The sequence below is a fragment of the Gopherus flavomarginatus genome, chromosome 1, assembly GCF_025201925.1.
Source record: "Gopherus flavomarginatus isolate rGopFla2 chromosome 1, rGopFla2.mat.asm, whole genome shotgun sequence".
NCBI classification, from domain to species: Eukaryota; Metazoa; Chordata; order Testudines; family Testudinidae; genus Gopherus; species Gopherus flavomarginatus.
Genome location: NC_066617.1, coordinates 183,080,364 through 183,102,592, shown reverse-complemented (window position 1 = coordinate 183,102,592; position 22,229 = coordinate 183,080,364). Strand labels below are relative to the sequence as shown.

Below are 22,229 nucleotides of genomic sequence, written 5' to 3'. Positions count from 1 at the left end.
TTTGAAACGCTTGTTTGTGGGTATTTTAAATCGGGCGTCCCGCACCTCTGTCACCCACTCATTGGCTGAACGATCAGATACGCGGCTCTTCCATTGGAGCACTTATCCTGTCAATCATATCCCATCCTGAGGGCGGGCCTAGGGCGAGATGGTGGAGAAGAGGTGTGGTTTGAAAGCGGGTGGGATTTAGACGACAAGGTGGGAGGGAGTGGGCGTGGCTAGATCAGAGGCGTGGCCGGAGGGGGCCGGACGGAGGCGTGGCCTTTGTTGTGGTGGGCGTGGCTAGGGGCGGGGCCGGGCAGGGGGAGCCGCGCCGAGATTGCCCTTGTCTCTAGAGCTCGAAGCGGCGGGTAGCGGAGCGGGCTTTCCGTGAACCGAGGCAGGCGAGCGCGGCTGGCAGCCTCCTCCGCGCCCAGCTCCAGAGCCCGGCACCACTGCACGGGGGGGACCTGCCCAGCGCCAGAGGCGGAGGGAGCCGCCTCACACCCCCCGCCCCCGCGACCCCGGTCCTCCTCCTCACCCCACTGGATACGGCGAGGCAGAGGGAGACACTGCGGCGGAGGCTCCTGCTGGGGGACAGAAGCACCCGGAGAGAGGCGGCGCAGGCTGCGGGAAGCTCTGCCTGGCGCCCACCCAGCCCGAGGGAAGCCCCCAGGATGCGGCTGAGACCCAGCGCCCTTCTGCGCTTCTACAGCCTCTGCGGGCTCCTCATACAAGGTACCGCCCCCAGCTCCGTCCCGGGGACCCCGCCGCGGGGGTGGAGGCAGCCGGGGGGACCCCCCGCCTCCGCCCCGGTCCTGCGCCCCCGCCGCCGCTCCTGGCCCCCAGCCTCCCGCACTCACTCGTGCCGCGCTGTAGGGACGCGAAGCGCCTCACGAGCCTTAATCCGCCTTTCTCCCCCTCCCCCACCAGCCCTTCAACTCCCTGTAACCTTCCCTCTCGGTCCCCCCTCGCCCCCCGGCAAACGCGGCTCTGCAAGTGAGAGGCAGCCGCGTCCCTGCCGCGGGAGCGTGGCTCTTAGCGCTGCCTCGTTGGCATGGGCGAGAAGCAGAAGAGCGAGTCGGTGCTGGGCTCATAACGCAGCAGGCGAGAGAATTTTTTAAATAAAAACCTCGAGCAAACCCAGGTTTCCGAAACCAGTGTGGCTCTTGAGGAGCCTCCTTTAGCTGTGCCACGCATCCTGCAGCTACTTTCCAGACTCGGCTCTTTGGGGTGGGATTTCTCCCCCTCGCTTCCTTCCCCCTCTCGCCTTCATTGACAGGAGCCTTCCAAGTGAAATGTAACAACCGCTGTGTGACTGCAGTGGAGGGAAATCTGCAAAATACTGTTATCGTGCACATGAATAGTGAGTGAGGGGTGGGAAGAGAAACCCCTCCCAGCTCCGCAGATCTTGCCTTATTTTGGGGGAAGGCAAGAGGAATAGAAATGGCACTGGATGGAGAAACCGGCGGAGAGAGTTGGCTCCTGCTGTTGTGGGGAGGAGGATGTGGCCGTGGTGCTGGAAGGAGAGTAATGAGGATCTCTCTCTCCGGCTGCAGCGTGGGGGAATCTGGGTTTGGGCTAGTCACCCCCTCCCCCTCTCTCCAGCTGATTGGGGACGAGAAGTTGCCAGATACCAGAGTGCCTGTGGGTGAAGGAATCCTGAAGTTCCCTCCCCCCCGCCACATGCACCCTGGTGGCCTTGGCAGGATTTAAATGAGGTCAATGAGCCGTCATTCAGCAACTTCTTCCCCTGCACCTTTTCTTTAGGATGGCTGCGGGGACAGAAACATCCCTTTCTTATATATGGGGTAAGGAGGGGGAAGAACCAAATGAACTAAGTGACCTTGTGGGATTTTGTTGTTCTCCCTCCCTTTGTCCCTGTAAAGTTTGTATTTTCAAATCTCTCTAGTGAGCATCCTTTGCGAAGTCTCCAGAGGAGGTTAAATTCCCCTCCCAGTCCCCCCTCCCCAGAAGCAGAAGTAATCTGTGGGGTAACTGAAATAGACGGGTCTGTCTATCTCCACTGCATTCAGTAACCTGCAGGCAGCACCCACTTCACCTTCTGAGGAAGTTGCATTTTGGTGATGATATTGAAGGGGAGGGCGATTAAATTCCTTTGGCGATTGCAAATGATGGTTGTATACTGTTGATTTTCCTTACCGATCTGTATGAGTTGCCTAGTACGTGAATGCACAAGGAGCTTCTATGTTGATGCTATAATGCAAGATTTATTGGGGCATGTGCGGCAGACTGCACCTGGGGGTTGAGGCTCCTGTGTGCCTTTACGTTGCCCTGTGAATTGTCAATTCATTGCGATGGGAGGAGGGGGGAGGAGGGAGGGAGGATGAAGGGGGAAACCTGTCTGGACTGACTCTGTCTCTCACCAATAAAATTGGTTTTGCTGCTACCAGAGGAGGATTTGATCTTTTTCTTAAAATGCAATCAGATGCATTCGGTGCGTCACATTTTTTAAAGCAAACAGATTTTTAAAGTGGTGGCTTTCACAGTTTAGGGAGTGTGCCAGGGAAAATGCACCATTGCAAGCAACACTGGTTTTTTTTTTTTTTTTTTTAAAGTGCAAGAAGAAAGGTATAATCCAATTCTACCTGACTGAAAGCAATCAAATCAGGCCTGTCCTTGTGGGAGAGGGAAGGGTTCCCTTCTTACTGCTATCTGGTTCTCTCCCACATTTATGAAATGTCTCCATGTTTTTAACCTCACAGTTGAGATATATTTGGGGGGGCGGGGTGTCACTTTTTATTCAAATATTCATCTACCTAGCCCTTGAGTGCTGCTTCAGAAGGTGTTTTTCCTGGATGTATCTTAATATGCTTAGACATATTCCAGAAATATATGTTTTTCATTCCTAAGACTTGAGTAATTTGCACTATCCTTTGCTGCTTGTGGGTAAGACTAGAGGAGGAAATGATTGAATTTTTGCGAGTAAAAGTCTGTTCTGTACAGTGGTGGCTGAGTTTCACTGAACATTGCTTTAGTCCACCTATGTTGGTACTTTATAAATTCTGTTTGTTTAGTTTTACCATTTATTTTGGCACAGCTAGCAGGCATAGTTAAATATATTTGACATACTTATTGTTGGCAGCTTTATAGTTGTATGTAAAAGTAGTCTGTTCCTGTTGGCTTGCGTTGCTCCCCAAAGCTGTGTTAAGAGATTCAATGGATTTGTTAAAGTTTCCTCCTCTTGGGCCTTAGGATATCAGTTTTTCGCTAGTTCATTAGATGAATAAAAACTTTGTTCTGTAGATTTTAAACATTTCTGACTTCTGATTGTGAGGACTTCATTTCAATGAAACTTAAGCTAATTAAGCTTAAAAGACTGTGCCAGGCAGTCAAGCTGATGTTTCCTATATGGGAGTAAGGCAGTGCCCAAAAAGCCAGTCAGTAGCCTCACTTTCAAAAGTAGTCCTGGGTACTGTGAAGCACTGGAAATATGAAGATGAGAACATGTAATAGTTTTTCAGCTAGTGCATGGAATAACATTAATAGCAAGCACTCCATTAATTTTTTTGTTTGTTCTTTTCTGAAAGTCCGCTAATAACTGCTTGCTGTGGGAGGGTAGAAATGGTGGCGGGAGAGGGAGTAATAATATGCTGAGGTTAGAAGCAGTTTGTCAGATGAGTTCAGATGAAGGTTTCTAACCATTAGAGGAATGAAGTTCTGGAACAGCCTTCCAAGGGGAGCAGTTGGGGCAAAAGACATATCTGGCTTCAAGACTAAGCTTGATAAGTTTATGGAGGGGATGGTAGATGGGGATGGCCTAATTTTGGCAATTAATTGATCTTGACTATTAGTGGTAAATATGCCCAGTGGCCTGTGATGGGATGTTAGATGGGGTGGGATCCAAGTTATTACAGAGAATTCTTTCCTGAGTGTCTTGCCCACATGCTCAGGGTTTAGCTGATCGCCATATTTGGGGTGAGGAAGGAATTTTCCTCCAGGGCAGACTGGCAGAGGCCCTGGGGGTTTTTCGCCTTCCTCTGCAGTGTAGGGCACGGGTCATTTGCTGGAGGATTAAACCATGATTTGAGGACTTCAATAGCTCAGACATAGGTTAGGGGTTTGATACAGGAGTAAGTGGGTGAGATTCTGTGGCCTGTGTTGTGCAGGAGGTCAGATTAGACTATCATAATGGTCCCATCTGACCTTAAAGTCTATGATTCAGAGATGAGAAACTTGAAGTTAGTCTGTTCTTCCCTCTCTAATGGCTGATGCAGAAACAGTAACTTCTATAGTCTAGAAATCCTAAAAAAAAAAAAAAAAAAAAAAAAAAATTAGCAATCATAGTGGTTATGTAGTGATTGCACTATGCCCCAGAGGACTAAATTGTTCAGTTGGTTCACAATACTTGCACACTCACCTACCTTTTTGCTTTAATTCTTCCACTAAATGAGTTTAGTAATATTATCCCCCCAAATGTAAAAAGTTTCCAGTGTGCATTTAAAACAACTTGGGAGTTCAGATGATGCACCCTTTTTTATTTTACTTGACAAGCAAACAGTATATTGTAAACACTTCATGTGTGAAGCTATAATACTAAAGATGGGTTTTACTGTACTCTTTGTGTAAAGACGTGGGTTAGGATTATCCCAGAATGTAGCTACTATAGCCCCCTGCTGTGTGATAATGCAAACGGCATCTAATGCCTTAATGTGCTCGGCTTCTGAGAAAACACTGGATAGCATTGTATGTGATACTGAAAAAGCACTTTGAATACATCAGTGCTAACACTGGGCAAATGTTTTCAGGGAAGTGTCTATAGACACTCGAAAACAATACTGAATTGCTGTAACTTAAATGACAGTGGATAGACTACTAACAAGCTTTTTTTGTCTGAAGTTGTGATAATTGATACATCTTATCATTGAAACTGATAGAAAACAGGTTGCTGATAAGAACATCTTTATCATGAACCCAGATATCTTTATAAAAAAGATATACATCAGCTCCCATATTGATTGACATAACATGATGCTGTGGAAATAGTTATGCTACACTATTTAGTTGGGTAGGTAAAAATTTTTTTTAATTCATTGTGAGTTTTTTGATGTGAAGTTACTATATAACTGTATATTATGCATAAAGCTCATTCAACTAAGTTAAATTATGGATTACTATTGAATTAGGCAAATCTACAGTATTTAGATATATAATGTAAGGAACATTCTTACATATTTCCTTGCCACTACTATCGATCACACAAATAAAGATATAAAATGGTTGTCTAAGCATAAGTGTATTAGTTCAGCGCAAATTAGATTGTTTGACTTGTAGAAACTATTACAAAGTCTGTTTTGGCACACAGAGAAACAAGGTAACAGATTATGGGTTTTTGTTTGTTTGAAGATGATTCTTTGTCAGCTCATGTGTGAAGTATTTAAATCAATAAACATGATGTAGAGCTTGTTTATGAATTTGAGTAGTTTAACCGAAGTTTCATTGGCTCTTAAGCAGTACACGCTGATGCTTCATATGTACATGTAAAATACTCTTAGACCACATCTCATGAAGTTAAATATAATCAGTTATAACCAGTATTATTGAATAATTGCAGAATATGACTAAGTACTTAATTGGGGAAATACCCATTGATTGTATCTTGGTGAGTAAGGACTCCTGGATTAGGTACTCAAGAAAGAGTTCAGTGACTTACACCCTATTAAAATTCTTGCTCGTTATCTTTTATTCTAAAAAAACCTTAAGTGGTTATCAAGTTCTTAATGTCACTTTAACATTGTATAACAATATACAATTGCTATTTTCCTCTCTTAACACCACATTAAATAGTGGACCCTCTTTTTCAGCTTGTCATAAAGCAAGTGTCCTCACAGTGCAGGAAGCCTTGATCAAGAGACACTGGCTATACATTGTAACATACTAATAGTTCCTGACTTGAAGTACATCAACTTTTTTTTTTGTAATGGGGGGGTTTGAGGTTTTTTTGGCATGTACAAGATGGAGAACTTAAGTCTGTTAGTTTCCCTTTCAGCTTTTGATTTTTTGCCATTACAATGTTTGCATTTTTTATTCTTACCTGATATTGGATTAAATTCACTGCTGTCAAAGGGATAGGCAACAGCCTTTACTTTGGTAGTTGCATTTGTTTGTTCAAGAGATACGTAGTAATATTAAAGATAAATTCAATGTGTTCTGAGTTTTTTCTAAATGTTTCTGCATTTGAAATGCAAAAACAAGTTATTTTTATGCACAGTTGCTGGAAACCTTCTGAGCGATGTCAGCTAGTGGCTAATAGAATAGCTATATAGCTAAGAATGTGGCGGCCTACCTTCTAACAGAAAAGCTTAGGCCCTCTTTAAGACTATAGAACTAACTGGTAGTAACTCTCTGCATAAGAGTTCTAATACAAATCTTAAAAACTTGACTTCTTAATGGTTTACAATTCAGAACAATTCTTAGTCTTAGTTGAACTGAGACTAAATTCTGGTTATAAGATACAGTCAAACCTCGCAATAATGCGCCCTGCCATAATGCGAAATTGCATATAACGCGATCATAAGTTGGCTCCCCTTTAAGGCCTAATACCAGTGGTCCCCAACACCATGGCGCCCACCGGGACATTGATGTGCCCGTGCCTAGTGCCCAGCAGGGGAGAGAAGCTGCAGTCTCGCATCTGCTGGGGACAGAGAACTCTGAGGCTGCGGGCACTGGTGCTCTCTGTCCCCGACAAGTGCAGGGCCGCAGCTTCTCTCCGGCTTCAAGAGAAACTGCGGCCCTGCGCCTGCCAGGGACAGAAAGCTCAGAGGCTGCGGGTGCTGGGGCTCTCTGTCCCTGGCAGGCGCGGGGCCGCGGCTCCTCTTGAAGCCGGAGAGAAGTCGCAGCGCTGTGGCTGCCGGGGACAGAGCACTGGCATCCGCAGCCTCGGAGTTCTCTGTCCCTAGCAGCACGGGTCTGCGGCTTCTCTCCCCTGCTGGGCACTAGGCACTAGGGACACTAGGTGGCACACATCAATGCACCGGGTTGGGGACCACTGACTTAAACTGACTGCTTGAAACCCCGCTATACCGCGACCCCGCATTTAGCGTGATGGAATTTTTTGGACCCCCAAACATCAGTTATAGTGGGGTTTCACTGTACCACTTAGAATGACTAAAGAGCCTGAGAAAGCTGGAGTATAGTGCCACCAACCTGTCTTGCAGGCATAATTAAAAAAAAAAAAATCCAAACCAGTGCAGTTGGAGATACATGGCACTATTATGTAACATTTGTAATGAATAAACTGCATAAATTTGCAGGACTTCAGTGTACACATTCCTTGTCCTTGAGAGGGTTTTACTGTACGCCTAAAAGTACATAATCAATTTTTTTAAAATTCCATGTCTCTGTAGAATATGCATTTTAAAACTATGGAATAGCCATACAGAGGTTCTTGATGATATCCTTTTTTGTCTACTTTAATCTTTCTTAGCCTATTTTAACATAAATAGATTGTTCTATATAGTCTGAATGTATGTAGTCTTCATTTTAATCTGCAGTGGGCCAAGTGCAGGTCTCGACAACAGGGTTAAATTGACCTAAGTTATTCGTATAGCTGGAGTCAACTTAGCTTACGTTAACTTTTATTGCTGTGTCTATACCATGCTGGGTTTCTCCCGTCAACTTACCTTATGCTTCTCTTTCTGGTGGAGTACCGGATTGATGGCAGAGCAGTTGGCGGTCGATTTAGCCTGTCTTCACTAGAGCTGCTAAATCGACCCCCGCTGGATCAGTCGCTGAAGCGTTGATCCGTGATAATTTTAGACACACTCTTAGAGTAGGGCAGTACTGAGATGAAGTGCTCTGATGGGAATTGGTTTATCTGGGGAAATATGCAGGGGTGGGGGGAGAGTACAAAGTCTAGTAATTAACAAATTGGTAACGAAGATGACATGAAACAGAAGCCTAGCCTGTTCAGGAAATCAGTTACATTATCTCTTGCAGTTCCTAGTATCTCCAGTGTTTAAAATATAATCTTCCGATCTTCTTCTTAAATAAGATGGAGAATCCAAGATCCAGAATTAATATGAAACTTCTTACAGTAGGCTGTAATGACTATGTTAAACTGAGGTGAACCTCTAGCAACCTAGCTCTGAAAACTTCTTGTTCCTTTTTCTGCTGTTCATACCCACAACTGTCCCACCCCAGAATCTCATGCCATCCTTCATATTGGGGCACAGGGAACTTGATAATACTGCACGTGTTTCTGGTCCAAAGATGTGTTCTGCATCTCACTGAAGAGGATAACTGAGAGGAGGTGTACTTTCTTTTCCTCTAGCCAGGTAGCAAATATTGCTTTCATATGATCTCAAACCCTTGCTGGTTTAAGAACCAGTAATAAGAAGGCTAGGAAGCAGTCATGGCTTTCACACTCTAAAAAGAAGCACATCACTGCTAATATAACTTTACTTGAGCATGAGAGATAATTTTTCCAATCCTGAAGGTTGAGTATTAGATGTAACTTTTTCCCCGCTTGCCCTGAACTACTGAGGAGTGTTAAGCTGTTCCTGGGTTTCCTTCCAGTGGTGGCTATGCTTCAGTGTCAGAAGAAATGGTCCCTATGCAAAATTTGTATAGCAGTGTGGATTTGTAAAGTGGTTTCAGATATGAAAAGTACCATATGCAAAACTTGTCGCTGTGTACAGCAGTGTCTTAATCTTGTTTACCATAGTTAAGCTTGTTTTACTTAATTCTTTATACTCTGCCACTAATTCGTACTGTCAAATAGGCTTTGAAATATAATGTATCTGGCCTTATGCTGGTTAATAGTCCTCTCTACATCCTTGAAAGAGTAGTACAAATAGGAATTCCCTTTGCTCTTGTGCATTTATAGTCACTGTAAATTGGCTTGGCAGACTGCAGTTGATACGACCCATCAAAATTATCAAGTATTTAAGGAGTTTTTGTTGTCAGTTTGACTTTAGTTGCAGGAAATTGTGGAGGGGGCAGAGAGTATATAACAATTTAAGGCTATTCACTTTGTTTATTTTGAGTTCTCAAGCAGCACTTTTCTTTGCTTATCTGAATTTTCTATTAACAGCAAAAATACTCAGTCATTTTGTGTGTATGGTGGAATTGATTATCAGCGTTTAAGGACAAAAATGTAATCCTTACTGATAAGCAGTTCAGTGGCTTATGTTGGGTGTTCCTCCCCTTTTTGGGGGGGGAGGGGAAGGCGGAGGAAGGCCAAGAAAAAATGAGGCCAGATTCCTGTGACAAAGTGTAAATATCTAGGTTACATCTGAAATATAGCTAAATATTATGCTTATTGAATAAATGTTTATAGTAATTTCTTTTGCTAATCTTAATTAAAATGAAAGCTCACTATACAAAACAACTGATCAATGTCTACATAAAATAATCTTTATTATGGATATCAGTGTGGGTTCATAATGCATTACACTATGCATTTCCATCTTTCTTCACTTTGCAGAAGTGTCAGGCAACAAACCAGCACAGACAGTTCTTTGATCCAGCTGTGCTGGCAAGCCTTAACTCTCCTTCTGCTTAGTGAAGCTCTACCCAGACAGCTCCAAAAAATTTGGCCGATTGACAGTTCTGAGGAAAATTTAAGGCCAAATCACTTCACAGTAGCAGTTACAGTAGACACTTCGGTATAAATATCTGAACAAATGGAAAATACCACACTGACCTACATGTGCTGGATTATCTGTGACTTGACCTGCTTTCATTCCTACCATGCTAAAAAGTAGGGGGCTGCTCTGATTAGACCCTAACAAGGGGAAAAAACAGCTAGTTGAAGCAGAAGCCATTAGTTTTCAGAATTAGGTAGGATTTATGAGCACTATCCTCTTTATTCCAGAACAACTCCAGCTGTGTAAGTTTGACAGTTCAGTTTTGTAATTGTTTGACCATTTGGATTATCAGTTGAACACTGATGTGTAATAGAACCTTCAGAAGTAGCACAGATGAATATTAGAAAACCCAAGAGAAACTGCAATCAACAAAATATTACTAACAAGGGGAAGTTCAAAAGCATTAGTTTAAGTTGGATCTTTGTAGTAGTTAAAACTAGGTTATTCAGAATCCTTTGCACCACTATTTCTAGTGTCCCCCGCCATGATGGTTTTCTCTCTTACCCTCCATATCAGCATTAAATATATTAGCCAAAAGCATGTTATAAATTTGCCTGCTCTTACCTTCCTGTCCAAAATATGCAGATTGTAATCTATGGTAGCCTGTTTTTTTAATTTTTATATACATTAAAAAAAAAAAGCTGAGCTTTTAGTTGCAGGAGTCAGATAAATAGCTGCATGGCTTCCCTGCTGCTTGGTGCATCTATGATACACTTTCTGACATGCATCCACTAGTAGAAGAGGAAAAGAAATCACTGGCTTTTGTACCTTCTAAAGAAGTAAATATACTGTTCAATTGTGTCTACCACTGTCTTGTATCATATCGTGACGGGGTCAGCTGTGCTGGAAAAAAATATAAAGAGATAAATACAGTACTGCATCTGTTAGCAAAATGAGAAACATTAAAGGCACTGACTAGAGAGATTCACTGTGAACAGTTTACTAATCAAGGATTAAACACTATATCTAAATCTGCAACAAAGGCTATAAAAAGACTATAATTTACAGTGGTTCTTCCCTCAGCTTGGGCCTTTCGTTAGCATCTAAAATCATTGCAACTAGAAATTAAAGAAATTCTGTCTTTAGGATGATTGGGGAATGTTCAGCATTCAGATGTTACTTCAGTAGTTGACTAAAAATGGAACTGAAAGTGTACTAGAATAAGCATAACATTCCAGTTCCCCTCTGAAAGCTTTAAAAAATCTTGTTAAACACACAGATAAAATGTAGGCATAGCTAATAATTAGGGCTGTCAAGCAATTAAAAATAATCGTGATTAAGCATGCGATAAAATAATAATAGAATAACATTTATTGAAATATTTTTGGATGTTTCTACATTTTCAAATATATGGATTTCAATTACAATACCGAATACAAAGTGTAGAGTGCTCACTTTATATTTTTGATTACAAATATTTGCACTGTAAAAAACCAAAAAGAAATGTATGAACACATAGTAAGTTCTGTAGTGCAATCTCTTTATCATGAAAATGCAACTGACTAATGGGGATATTTTGTTACATAACTGCACTCAAACAAATCAATGAAAAACTTTAGAGCCTGCAAGTCTACTCAGTCCTATTTCTTGTACAGCCAGTCGCTCAGACAAACAAGTTTGTTTACATTTGCAGGAGATAATGCAGCCTGCTTCTTGTTCACAATGTCACCTGAAAGTAAGAATAGGCATTCACATGGCACTATTGCAAACAGCACTGCAAGATATTTACATGCGAGATGTGTTGAAGATTCATATGTCCCTCCAAGCTTCATCCACCATTTCAGAGGACATGCTTCCATGCTGATGCTCATTTTAAAAAAAGCGTTCATTAAATGTGTGACCGAACTCCTTAAGGGAGAATTGTATGTCTCTGCCTCTGTTTTACCCATATTCTGCAATATATTTCATGTTATAGTAGTCTCAGATGACTCAGCACATGTTTTTCATTCTATGAACACTTTCACAGCAGATTTGACAAAATGCAAAGCAGGTACTAATGTGAGATTTCTAAAGATAGCTACAGCACTCAATCCAAGGTTTAAGAATCTGAAGTGCCTTCCAAAATCTGAGAGGGATGAGCTGTGGAGCATGCTTTCAGAAGTCTAAAAAGAGCAACGCTCTGATGCAGAAACTATAGAATTTGAACCACCAAAAAAGAAAATCAGCCTTCTGCTGGTGGCATATGGCTCAGATTATGAAAACGAACATGTGTTGGTCTGCATCGCTTTGGATAGTTATCGAACAGAACCTGTCATCAGCATGGATGCATGTCCTCTGTGTGATTGGCTGTACAAGAAATAGGACTGAGTGGACTCTTAGGCTCTTAAGTTTTTGCATTGATTTGCTTGAGTGTAGTTATGTAACAAACAAATCCCCATTAGTCAGTTGCATTTTCATGATAGAGATTGCACTACAGTAATTGTATGAGGTGAACTGAAAAAATACTATTTCTTACCATTTGTATAGTGCAAATAATATAAAGTAAGCAGTCTATACTTTGATTTCAATTACAATATATTTGAAAATGTAGAAAAAAATCCAAAATTTTTAATAAATTTCACATGGTATTCTATCGATTTAAAACTGCAGTTAAGTCAAAAAAAATAATTGCGTGAGTTAACTGCGATTAATTGACCTCCATAATAATAATATACCAAATATGCTGGCCTGGTGGCAGCTGCTTCACTTTATTGTATGGACCAGCAGGGGCTGGGAATAATGCTGAACAGTCTATGACCTCCATTCCTGTGAATGTCAGAGCACTTCATCTCAACTCTCCAACTAAATGATACCTCCAGGATCAAAATGGAATGGCTTTCCCCTTCAGTCCAAACAAGAAAGTAGCGTCAAGATGGGATCTTGAACGTGTAATATATGAAAATCCATTTTCCCCCACAACTTGCATAATAATGTGGAGAACCACTAGCAGACAACCTATTTTGGTTGATCTTAAAATTAGAAGAAGGGGTCTGCTTTGATACTTCCCCCCTGCTTCCATTGAGTATAAGTGGAACCCCCCCACTACCATATCTTTGCAGGCTACACACTCACTTTATTCTTTTAACTAATAAAATTAAAGCCTGGAATCTGACACCTGACTCAAATCTTAATTTGTCAAGTCAGAATTGACATACCAAACTTATTATAAAAGGAAATGAGAACTAGTACAGTCTGCAATATTTTTACCATTGTTCAGATTTAAATTAACTTATACAAATTGTAGTCCAACAGATGCCCAAGAGGTGTCAACATCAAGGTTTTCTATATGACATATCTTCACAATGGTATGGGTGTTAGATTTAAATCAGTGACTCAATATCACTGATTTAATTATTTAAATAAGGAAACCTTGATTTAAGTGATCAGTTTTTTCATTTTTATTTGTAATTTATCTAAAAATTTTTGGTTCTCAGTGTTCGTAGCCATTTAAAAAAACTTGTGTAAAGTCTATATTTATTTGCCAAACTTGGTGCTGCTTATGCTAATATGTATGATTCACCATAACTAGCTATTCACTATTTAAGCAATTATATTTAAGCAGATTCTTAATAAAAAATGTAAACATTAATATAAAATGGTGAATACATTTATTTGACTTTTAATTCATGATTTGTGCTAAGCTCGAATAGGATAGAAATTCAGATTCAAGTAAATGCAGAATTGTATGTTTAATGTGCTAGAAACAACTTTTTTCCAAAGTTATCAAAACATGCTTTGCATATGAAAGGAATAATTCACTCTAGATAGTGAATTGGACTCAGTGACTGAAATTTATGTTCTGTAGGAGTTCAGAAGCAGTAGATCTTACCTTCTCATATCTAATTTTTATTTGTAGCTTGGAAGAGGAAAGAAAGTCTTCCTGCTCTTAGAACTCCTGTTTAGTATCTCAGCTTTGAATTAACTAGTCATTTGAACGGAACTAGTTGAATAAACTGAAGAGAAGATTTTTCTCTGCACCTGCAGAAGAGGCTACTGCTGTCAAAAGCTGGTTAAGCACTTCAACAAACTCCAGTGACCCCAAATAAAACTGGGTGCTCAGCATAGCCCCAGGCATCATGAGGTCTTGCTGTGACCATTGAAAAATAGGGTTTGCGGTGCTAATAAAATAATCTATCACCCCATTACTGTCCTTTCTGAGGTACCAGTCTCCAGGGTAGTTTAGGAAACACTTGGAGGACATGGATATGACATTCCAATAAAGTGATTGGCACAGGCAGTGTTCTTTTCAAAACAAAGCATCTCTCTTTAGTTTAACTAATAATGTCTACTACAATCTAATCCAAAACCATGAATTAGATATGTCCCTTGTTGCAAGTTAAGGAGCATTCAGACCACAATACAGTAAAAGCTATTTTATCTAGCACTTCACCAACCAGAAAGCTCTATAAACCAGCATTTCTGATTTTCATTGAAATCTGGTTTATAGTCTGGTTGGCATGAGGTCAGCAGAGGGTTGGGACATAGGAGGAGGTGGGGAGCACAGGCTCTGGTGCGGGGGAGAGATTGGGCATGGGAGGCGGGGGGGCTTGGGGCACACGGTGTGTGGGATGCTGGATCCAGGGGGCACTCACTTCAGTCAGCAGCCTGTCCCAGCTGTTCTTAAGCAGGTGTGCTGCAGGTGGCTCTGCACACTGCTACTGTCCCTGCCCAAACACTAGCTCCACAACTCCCATTTGGCTGGGAATCATGGTTAATGGGAACTGCGGGGATAGCACTTGCACGCTGCCTCTGCTTGCAGGACCACCTGCCACACCTCCACCTAGAAGCAGCCGGGACAGATCACAGCTTGTGGGGAGCTGCCTGAGGTGAGTGCCCCCAGGATCTGGCACCCCACACACCCTCCTGTGCCCAGCACGCAGCCCCATGCCCTCTCCAACCCCCCTCTCCCATAGTTAACTGGCATTTTTCATTTACCAGCACCCTCCATTCCCCCAACATGATGTTACTGTAGCATATTTTGAGTGATTCTAAATGATGCATTCTGCCACAGATGGCCAGTCTGTGACAGATTGCTGACAGACTTTAACTTAAATATAAGTTTTTTTTTATTATTTTTTTTAACTTAGGGAAATAACAATTAACACACACCTCAAGCATAAACATACTAATACTATCCCACACTATAATTATGCTATACTATAATTTAAAATGAGCAGGCTTACATTATTTTTGATTCTGCTGCATTTTCTGTTGGTGCTGGCTGGTTGCTTGCCTGCTGCTCTGGTCAGTCACTTTGGTTCCATGGCAGGTCTCTTCAGCACTCTCTCTCTCTCTTTCTCTCTCCCCCATTCCTCCCCCAGGAGCAATTCTTGCTGGCTCCCAACTGATTAACTGCCTATTACCAGCCTGCCTTTTATACAGTCTTGGGCATGCCCCCAGCATGTTCAGACATGCTCAGACTTGATCAATACAAATAACCTTGCACATGCTCATTCCTGTTTACCTCATGTGTTCTTACTGCCCAGGCTCTAGATCTGGGCTACTTCATTGCCATACATCTTATGCACTGATCTGGTCACGTGACCTACAGCATCCAATGGCAAGTGACCTGTGATTTCTCAGTGCTCATTCAAGAGGGAAGACAGGGACACAATATGGAGATTAGGAATACGAATGGAGTCCAGGGAATTTCTTCAGTATCACAGCATACTAGATCAAAGACCCAAATGGTTACAAGTCCAAAGCAAACCAACTACATTGCTTTCTTGTCCTGGCAAGTGAGGGCCATCAGTCATGATGTCCTGACTTTTGCCATTCAGGTAGCAAGAACAGCTGGGGCAGGCTCTGTGGTCTGTCCATCTTGCAGCTGGGAGGGGAGGGAGCAGGCTAACTTGGAACTTTGTCCCCTTGAAACCTTTGAACCACCAGAAGGGAGGCGAGGGACATGATCGAGTTTGTTTCCCCTCCCCAACTGAAATTCACATGTCCCCTATTGCTCCTAAACCAACTAGTTGTCCATCCTGTTTAGGAAGATGGGCATTGGGCTGGCTACTTTTGTAGCCAGCAAAGACTCCCCTTGACTTTTGTAGGACAAAATCAGGCCAAGTAGGAAGGAATAAGGTTGAAGGCATAAAATATTTAAGCTGCTCAGCCACTGCAAAGCACAAAGTTAAATTAAAAAGCATTTTTGGCATAAGTTTTGTCACAATATATTGTGTTCAATGTTTGATCTCCTGGACTAAAATTTGATAAAAATCTTAGAGAGAATGTCATATTGGTATCTTGAGAACACTAATTCAGTATGCATCTGAAACTTCTTTAAATAGAGGTAATTGTAATACTGTCTCCTGAGATTACATTAGAGTGTTATCTTGGTCTCAACAATACTTTCCCTTTTAGGCTTTATTAAAATAAAATAGTATTTTTGTGTATACTCCTTGGTGCGTATAATACAGCTTAATGACAGATGTCAAGTATATTGCATTTTTTTTGACAGTGAAGCCCAAGATTTTTTCCCCCAACAATTAATGCCTTGAACTTACACTCCTTTTGGGGGTCTGTATAGATTTAAGAAGCAGTTGCTACTGCAAGATGTAAGCCAGAGGTCAGTAACCTTCAGCACATGGCCCATCAGGGTAATCCACTGGAGGGCTGAGAGACATTTTGTTTACGCTGACTGTCTGCAGGCATGGCACAGCACCCCTGCAGCGCCTCATGGCTGCTTAGTGAAGTTTCTGGCCAATGGGAGCTGTGGGAAGCAGCGGGCAGCACGTCCCTGCAGCCCGTGGCTTCCTGCAGCTCCTATTGGCCGGGAATGGTGAACCGCAAAAGGGAGCTGCAGGGGGGCTGTGCCTGCAGACGGTCAGTGTAAACAAAATGTCTCACGGCCCACCAGCGGATTACCCTGATGGACCATGTACTGAAGGTTGCTGACTCCTGGTGTAAACTTCTATAGTTGTCCTGTTTGCCTATTATTGTCTGTAAATATGAGGGGAATAATTGACATGAAAATGATTGAACTTCCATTTTCTGTGTTTTTGGTTCTCTGCTTTTTAATTATTATTCAAACCTGAAGCCTTAATCCTACTGTGAGGAGGGGAAATTGGCAATATGATCACACAATAGTAAAGAAATAGGGAGTGCATGCAGAAAAAGTTGTATTCATTGAAGTGTCTTTTAACTGTTCTCCTGAGGCTTTTATGACCACCTGCTTGTTATGAACATCTAAAATAATTTTGGGACACATGTGAGAACTTAATATCTCAAGCTAATCTCCTAGGTATCCTAGTCACAGTGGGAGACAGTGAAATGTGTGATTCTTTTTATATTGAAGACAACTGCTCTAACAGTGCAACTTACAGGAAAAAAGCAAGATTCTTTGTAATAAAGATAAATGAAATCTATGCAGTCATAGGCTATATTTGCACCATACCAACTGTATCTTCAGAATATAGAGTTTAAGACTTATTTTAATAAACATGTTCATATTTTGGTAAAGTGTTCTAAATCATCTGCTTCCAAAACACCAGGAAACCCATTACTCTAGTTTGCAGCAGAAAAGGTGGTTGATCTTTCATGTTGAATAAAATCTAGAAGTTACATAGATTTATTATAAGTCAATTTTGATTACAAAAGTAAATCAATGGATAATAGATATTTGAGAACTTTTATATAGGGAACTAGGTGGTGCTGTTCTTTCATCTTTGTATCTTAACTGAATTCTTAAGAACTGTCTCAGAACATCACTCTGCTTCTTTCTAAAGAGGAATGTAGCTATGTGACATACTTATCTGGAGCCAAATATTGTGTTTACAGTAAGTACTTTCCAGTTGAATATTCAACTTGGCATTTACAAAAAAGTGTCTTAAACTTTTCAGCCAACAAACAACTTGGCTTATAGTTAAAATAACAGCAACAAAAACATCTGCAGTTACTTCATTTTACTTGATTTCCTAATCATAGAATGTGCTTTAGAATACCTTTCAGATTACTTACTTTTATTCAGTACTGTTCTGTCAGACTGATTTTGTCATGCATGATTGCTGAAAAATCACTCAAATTTGTCTGATAGTGAACTTCTGAAAAGGCTTCTTGGTTTTGCTTTTAACATTTTTGGAGCTCCTTGATAATGCGGTTGGATTGGCACTGAGGTGAGGAGAATTGGCTGCATCTGCATCATAGCAATGTGTTTTTAATGGACTTCACTTTACAATTTTTTCTGCCTTATCAAATTTTTGTAAGCATAGTCTCATTACAAAAAGTTTATTAGTACTATATGAGGGACTAGATAAACTATATTCTGCATATTCTTCCCATAGTGCCTTCAGCACCATAAAGAAGAATGTGAGGCAGAAGTTTTATCTGTACTTCATGCATTTTATAGAAGAAGCAGAGAAAACCTTCTGCAGATTACTCAGTTTTAAATGAACAGCCATCCTAAAATCTAAGGAAGACATGCATCACAGTACAAACTAGTACTAAATCAGCCTTTCACTGCTGGTTTACATGTGCACTACCTACTTAAGAACAATAATGTGGTACATTTAATCAAGTTCAAGCCTTTCATATTATACAGTAACTCCTCACTTAACGTCATCCCAGTTAATGTTGTTTCGTTGTTATGTTGCTGATCAATTAGGGAACATACTCGTTTAAAGTTGGTCAGTGCTCCCTTCTAACATTGTTTGGCAGCCACCTGCTTTGTCCATTGCTTGCAGGAGGAGCAGCCCATTGCAGCTAGGAACCAGGGTGGACCAGTAGCCCCCATCAGCTCCCCGGACCCCTAAGTTCCCTGTGCAGCAGCTGCCCAGCAGGCTAGCAATTGCAGCTGTCCCTCCCCCCATTGCCATGTGCTGCTCCTTCCCTCTGCTTTGGAGCTGCTCCCCAAGACTCCTGCTTGCTGTGCAGAGGAGGGGGGAAGGAAGAGGGGAGCTAATGTCAGGATGTCCCCCTTCCCCTTGCTCCTGCACCCTGTTTACCCTATCTTCCATAGAACGGGGGAACACCCGACAGAGGGAGCTTCCAGGCAGCAGCAGCTGTGGTCTCAGCAAGCTGATCTAATAAGACAGTGTACTTAAAGGGGAAATGTGCATCTCTCTCTCTCTCTCTCTGTGTGTGTGTCTGTCTACCATGCTCTCTCCCCTCCCTACATTCTTGCTGCCATGTAGACTGTGAGAGTTAATCCTTGAGGGCTCAGCGAATTGCTAGTTCATCCTTTAGCAGTAAGACATTCCCTGGGAAATATCCCACCCTCTAACTCCTCCACCTCAACCAAGCTTCACAATCATCAGCACTGTGTATCAGTATTAAATTGTTTGTTTAAAACTTACACTCTCTCTATCTGTGTGTGTGTGTGTGTGTGTGTGTGTATATAGAGAGAGAGAGAGTGAGAGAGAGTGTGTGTCTTTTGTCTGGTAAAAAAAAAATCCCTGGAACCTAACCCCCTCATTTACATTAATTCTTATGGGGAAATTGAATTCCCTTAACATCGTTTTGCTTAAAGTCACATTTTTCAGGAACATACCTACAACATTAAGTGAGGAGTTACTGTACATATGATCACTGACTTCTCAAAGTTCAAAATAGTAATCAAAATCATCTATAACATTTCAGATGGTGTCAAAGTACCTAATCAAATAACCTGTCCTTCAGTAAGGAAGTAAAGCTTCAGTATTTCTGACATAACTGAGGTCTGTACATATGTAATCAGAACGTTCAGAACTTAATTTCTGTGGCACATCTGATTTCACATTAACATTGAAAGGTTATGGTTACAAAATTTGACTTCTGAATTACCTTTCTACATCACTACTCTACATGTCTCTGCTTATAAATCATTTTAGCTTTTTTTTGTTGTTTTTGACAGCTGCGCTTTCAGAAAGTGAGTTCTGATGTCCGAAAAAAACTTTTAACATTGACTTTTTTTGTTAACCTGCACTCAGCTTCACTCTGCTAAATTTAAGAAGTGGAGCTCTATTGAACCATGTGCATGGCTCTCTTCTGTCCATGTGGCTGAAATGCTTCCAGCCTAATTGCACCAGTTTCCTATTACCCTGATGTTCCCTTAGTAGCAGCTGCTCCAAGAAACACAGGTTGCATCATTATATCCTGCTCACTAGAACTGGAGTGACATTTTCCCTGCCTTAAAGAAAACAATTAAGTGAAAGCAACTTGTGAAAAAGTAGTATAGACTGCTTGTCTATAAATAATTATAAAATCATTGTTTGTTTTTGTTCAGGTTTGATCATACGTTAAACATGAATGGAATAGTACTTTCCCATGCACTCTTGAGCCGTGAATCTGTTGTAATGCTTGAAAGAGGAATGCCTGAACAGACAATTGTCCAAAAAACTATATCAAAATCATTTGTTAAATAGAATACTGTTACCAAGAATTGCAGTGTTAAGTGTTCTTGCAACATTAGTCAGAATTTTTGTCTTATCACAAGCTACACTGAACTATGGGTTTTAACAAGTAGCACGATAACAGCACTTAAAATGTGTTGCTTCTGGCTAACACCTTGCTTTTTCTATCCCCTCTGTACTTCAGCTGGCATGTTAGCACTCACTTATGGACTTCCTGTTTTGGGGAATCGTGTGTGTGTGTGTGTGTGTGTGTGTGTGTGTGTGTCCAGGACCAAATTATGTACTACTGTTCTCTTGCTTTGTTCCACTATGTGTAGTCAGCATCCTCCTAAGAAAACATGTGGCTGAAAGTACAAACAACTATTTGCTTATTTGATTTCTTCAAATTTTTAAACACTGTCCATGCATATTTAGTGGTGAGTGCCTATCCCAAAAACTAAAAATTTTTTTTAGCAGCCTTTTCTAGATAAGGTATCTCTGTCAACTCACTAAAAGGGGGGAAGATGTGCTATAAAAAGTGCCCAGTAAATAAATAATGCTTCTGCTGTGCGCTCTATTTTTAAATAAGATGTTCTAGAGTGTGATTCTCAAAGTTACAAATGAAAGTTAGGTGTTCAGTTTTTCTTTCAGTGGGAATTAGAGTTGGCTATCCAAAGGTTTTGTCTCATTAGTGATGGTAAAAATATCTTCCTGTAGCGTAAATATTACTTGGATGCCAAAGTTGGTCAATCTAATTCTGTAGAAGGGAAAATTGAACTTTTTTAACATAAAAACTCAGCCCTCTGAGGCTAAACTGTGTTGCGGGGTGTAGAACTGATGTCGTATAGTTTAAACTTACTTGTGTTAATACCAAGGGAAATTTACCATTACAGGCACCAGCAGTATTGAGTATTACTCCGTGAACGTACTAAAATAACTAGTTTATTGTAGAATATATTTGTTCAAAGATTCCTGTCAAGACCTAAAACATAGAATTTATTGAAATGGGATTAATACTTTACTGAATACTGCTAATACTAGAAAGCAATCTGGAGCTTTCTCAAATCTGGATAGTTACATTTCAGTTAAAGAAATGTAATCTAGAATAATGGTTTGTTCAGTGATATCTCCATAGCTAGATTCAATAATCTAAACCCTGAGGATATCACTTTATAGATTCTTTACATTGTGGTATGCAATATAAATATTTCATTTATCTGAGAAGAGAACTTTTGTTCACACTTTGGTGTTTTTAAAGGGTATTACAGACTGTGCACTTCCGTCTCTGGATCTTTTTTCCCCTAGTCTATTTCTTGCCTTTGTGGTATGGTGAGTTTCCTATTATATAGACATACTAGTCAGCCTATTATATAGACATACTAGTCAGCCTGTTCAATGTCTCTTGTTTTTAATAAGGAGAGAATTGGATATAAATGTGCTGTCTATTTTGCCCCATAAGCTGAAACATGACTTCACTTACTCACAGTTCAGCTTACTTTTTGAAGCAATTTTTGTTTAATGTAGGTCTAAGAAATGTAGCAGTTATTTTCTAAACCTGTATTGTAAAAGCACAATACCCATCAAGGTCAGTCTTCCCTGGGTAGAATGGGGTTTTCAGATTTGGCTGAATCACTGCCATGAATCTTAATTAAGCTTAAACTAAATCTATTGATCCAAATCTCTCTCATGAAGTACAAAAAGAATCTTGCTTCTAAACAAGCATATATTGAACAGGCTTTGAAATGTTAAGACTGTTTTTTGTTGTTGTTTTCCATCTGTTCCATGTATCACACTTTTTGTTTCCCTACATCTGCCCCCATACCAATGTGTCCCTGCATCTCCACTCCCGTTCACTCTCTGCCACAGTCATCCCCCCTACCACTAGCACTTCTGAACCCCAATCTGTGACTTCCACCCAGAAGCCCCATGTGCCCTGCTCTCTGCACGCACCCGCCCCACCCATGCATATCCTGTGCCTCACCTAACCCTGTGGGCAAGGCATTGAGGAATGAAACCTTTTCTTCTCTCTATTAGCAACTGGCTGGTGAGTAGGCTATGTTCTGTTCTGGCAAAATAGCAGCCCTTGGTGGGCAAAATGTGTAACTGCAGTGCCTCTTCAGCAAAATGTATTTTCTGCCCAGAAAAAAATAGTAGACTCACAGACTTTAAGGTCAGAAGGGACCATTATGATCATCTAGTCTGACCTCCTGCACAACGCAGACCATACAATCTCACCCATCCACTTCTATATCAAACGCCTAACCTATGTCTAAGTTATTGAATCTGAGGGATGCGAAATCTGCACACATGCAGAATTCCCCCAGGAGCAATTTTCTGCCCTGGTTTAAACAACCTT

At 41.1% G+C, this 22,229-nt stretch overlaps 1 protein-coding gene across 3 annotated transcripts in view; it reads left to right on the top strand.

Annotated features, from left to right (window-relative positions):
* Positions 1-325: 325 nt before the first annotated feature.
* Positions 326-22,229, top strand: part of CADM2 (cell adhesion molecule 2) — a 1,084,078-nt gene continuing 1,062,174 nt past the window's right edge. For 2 of the 3 annotated variants that reach the window (XM_050959378.1, XM_050959357.1), the window contains exon 1: positions 326-717. In XM_050959378.1, the coding sequence (XP_050815335.1) occupies positions 657-717 (61 nt within the window). In that variant the 5' untranslated portion in view covers positions 326-656. The remainder of the gene's footprint in view (positions 718-22,229) is intronic. The other variant, XM_050959368.1, reaches the window with a different exon arrangement.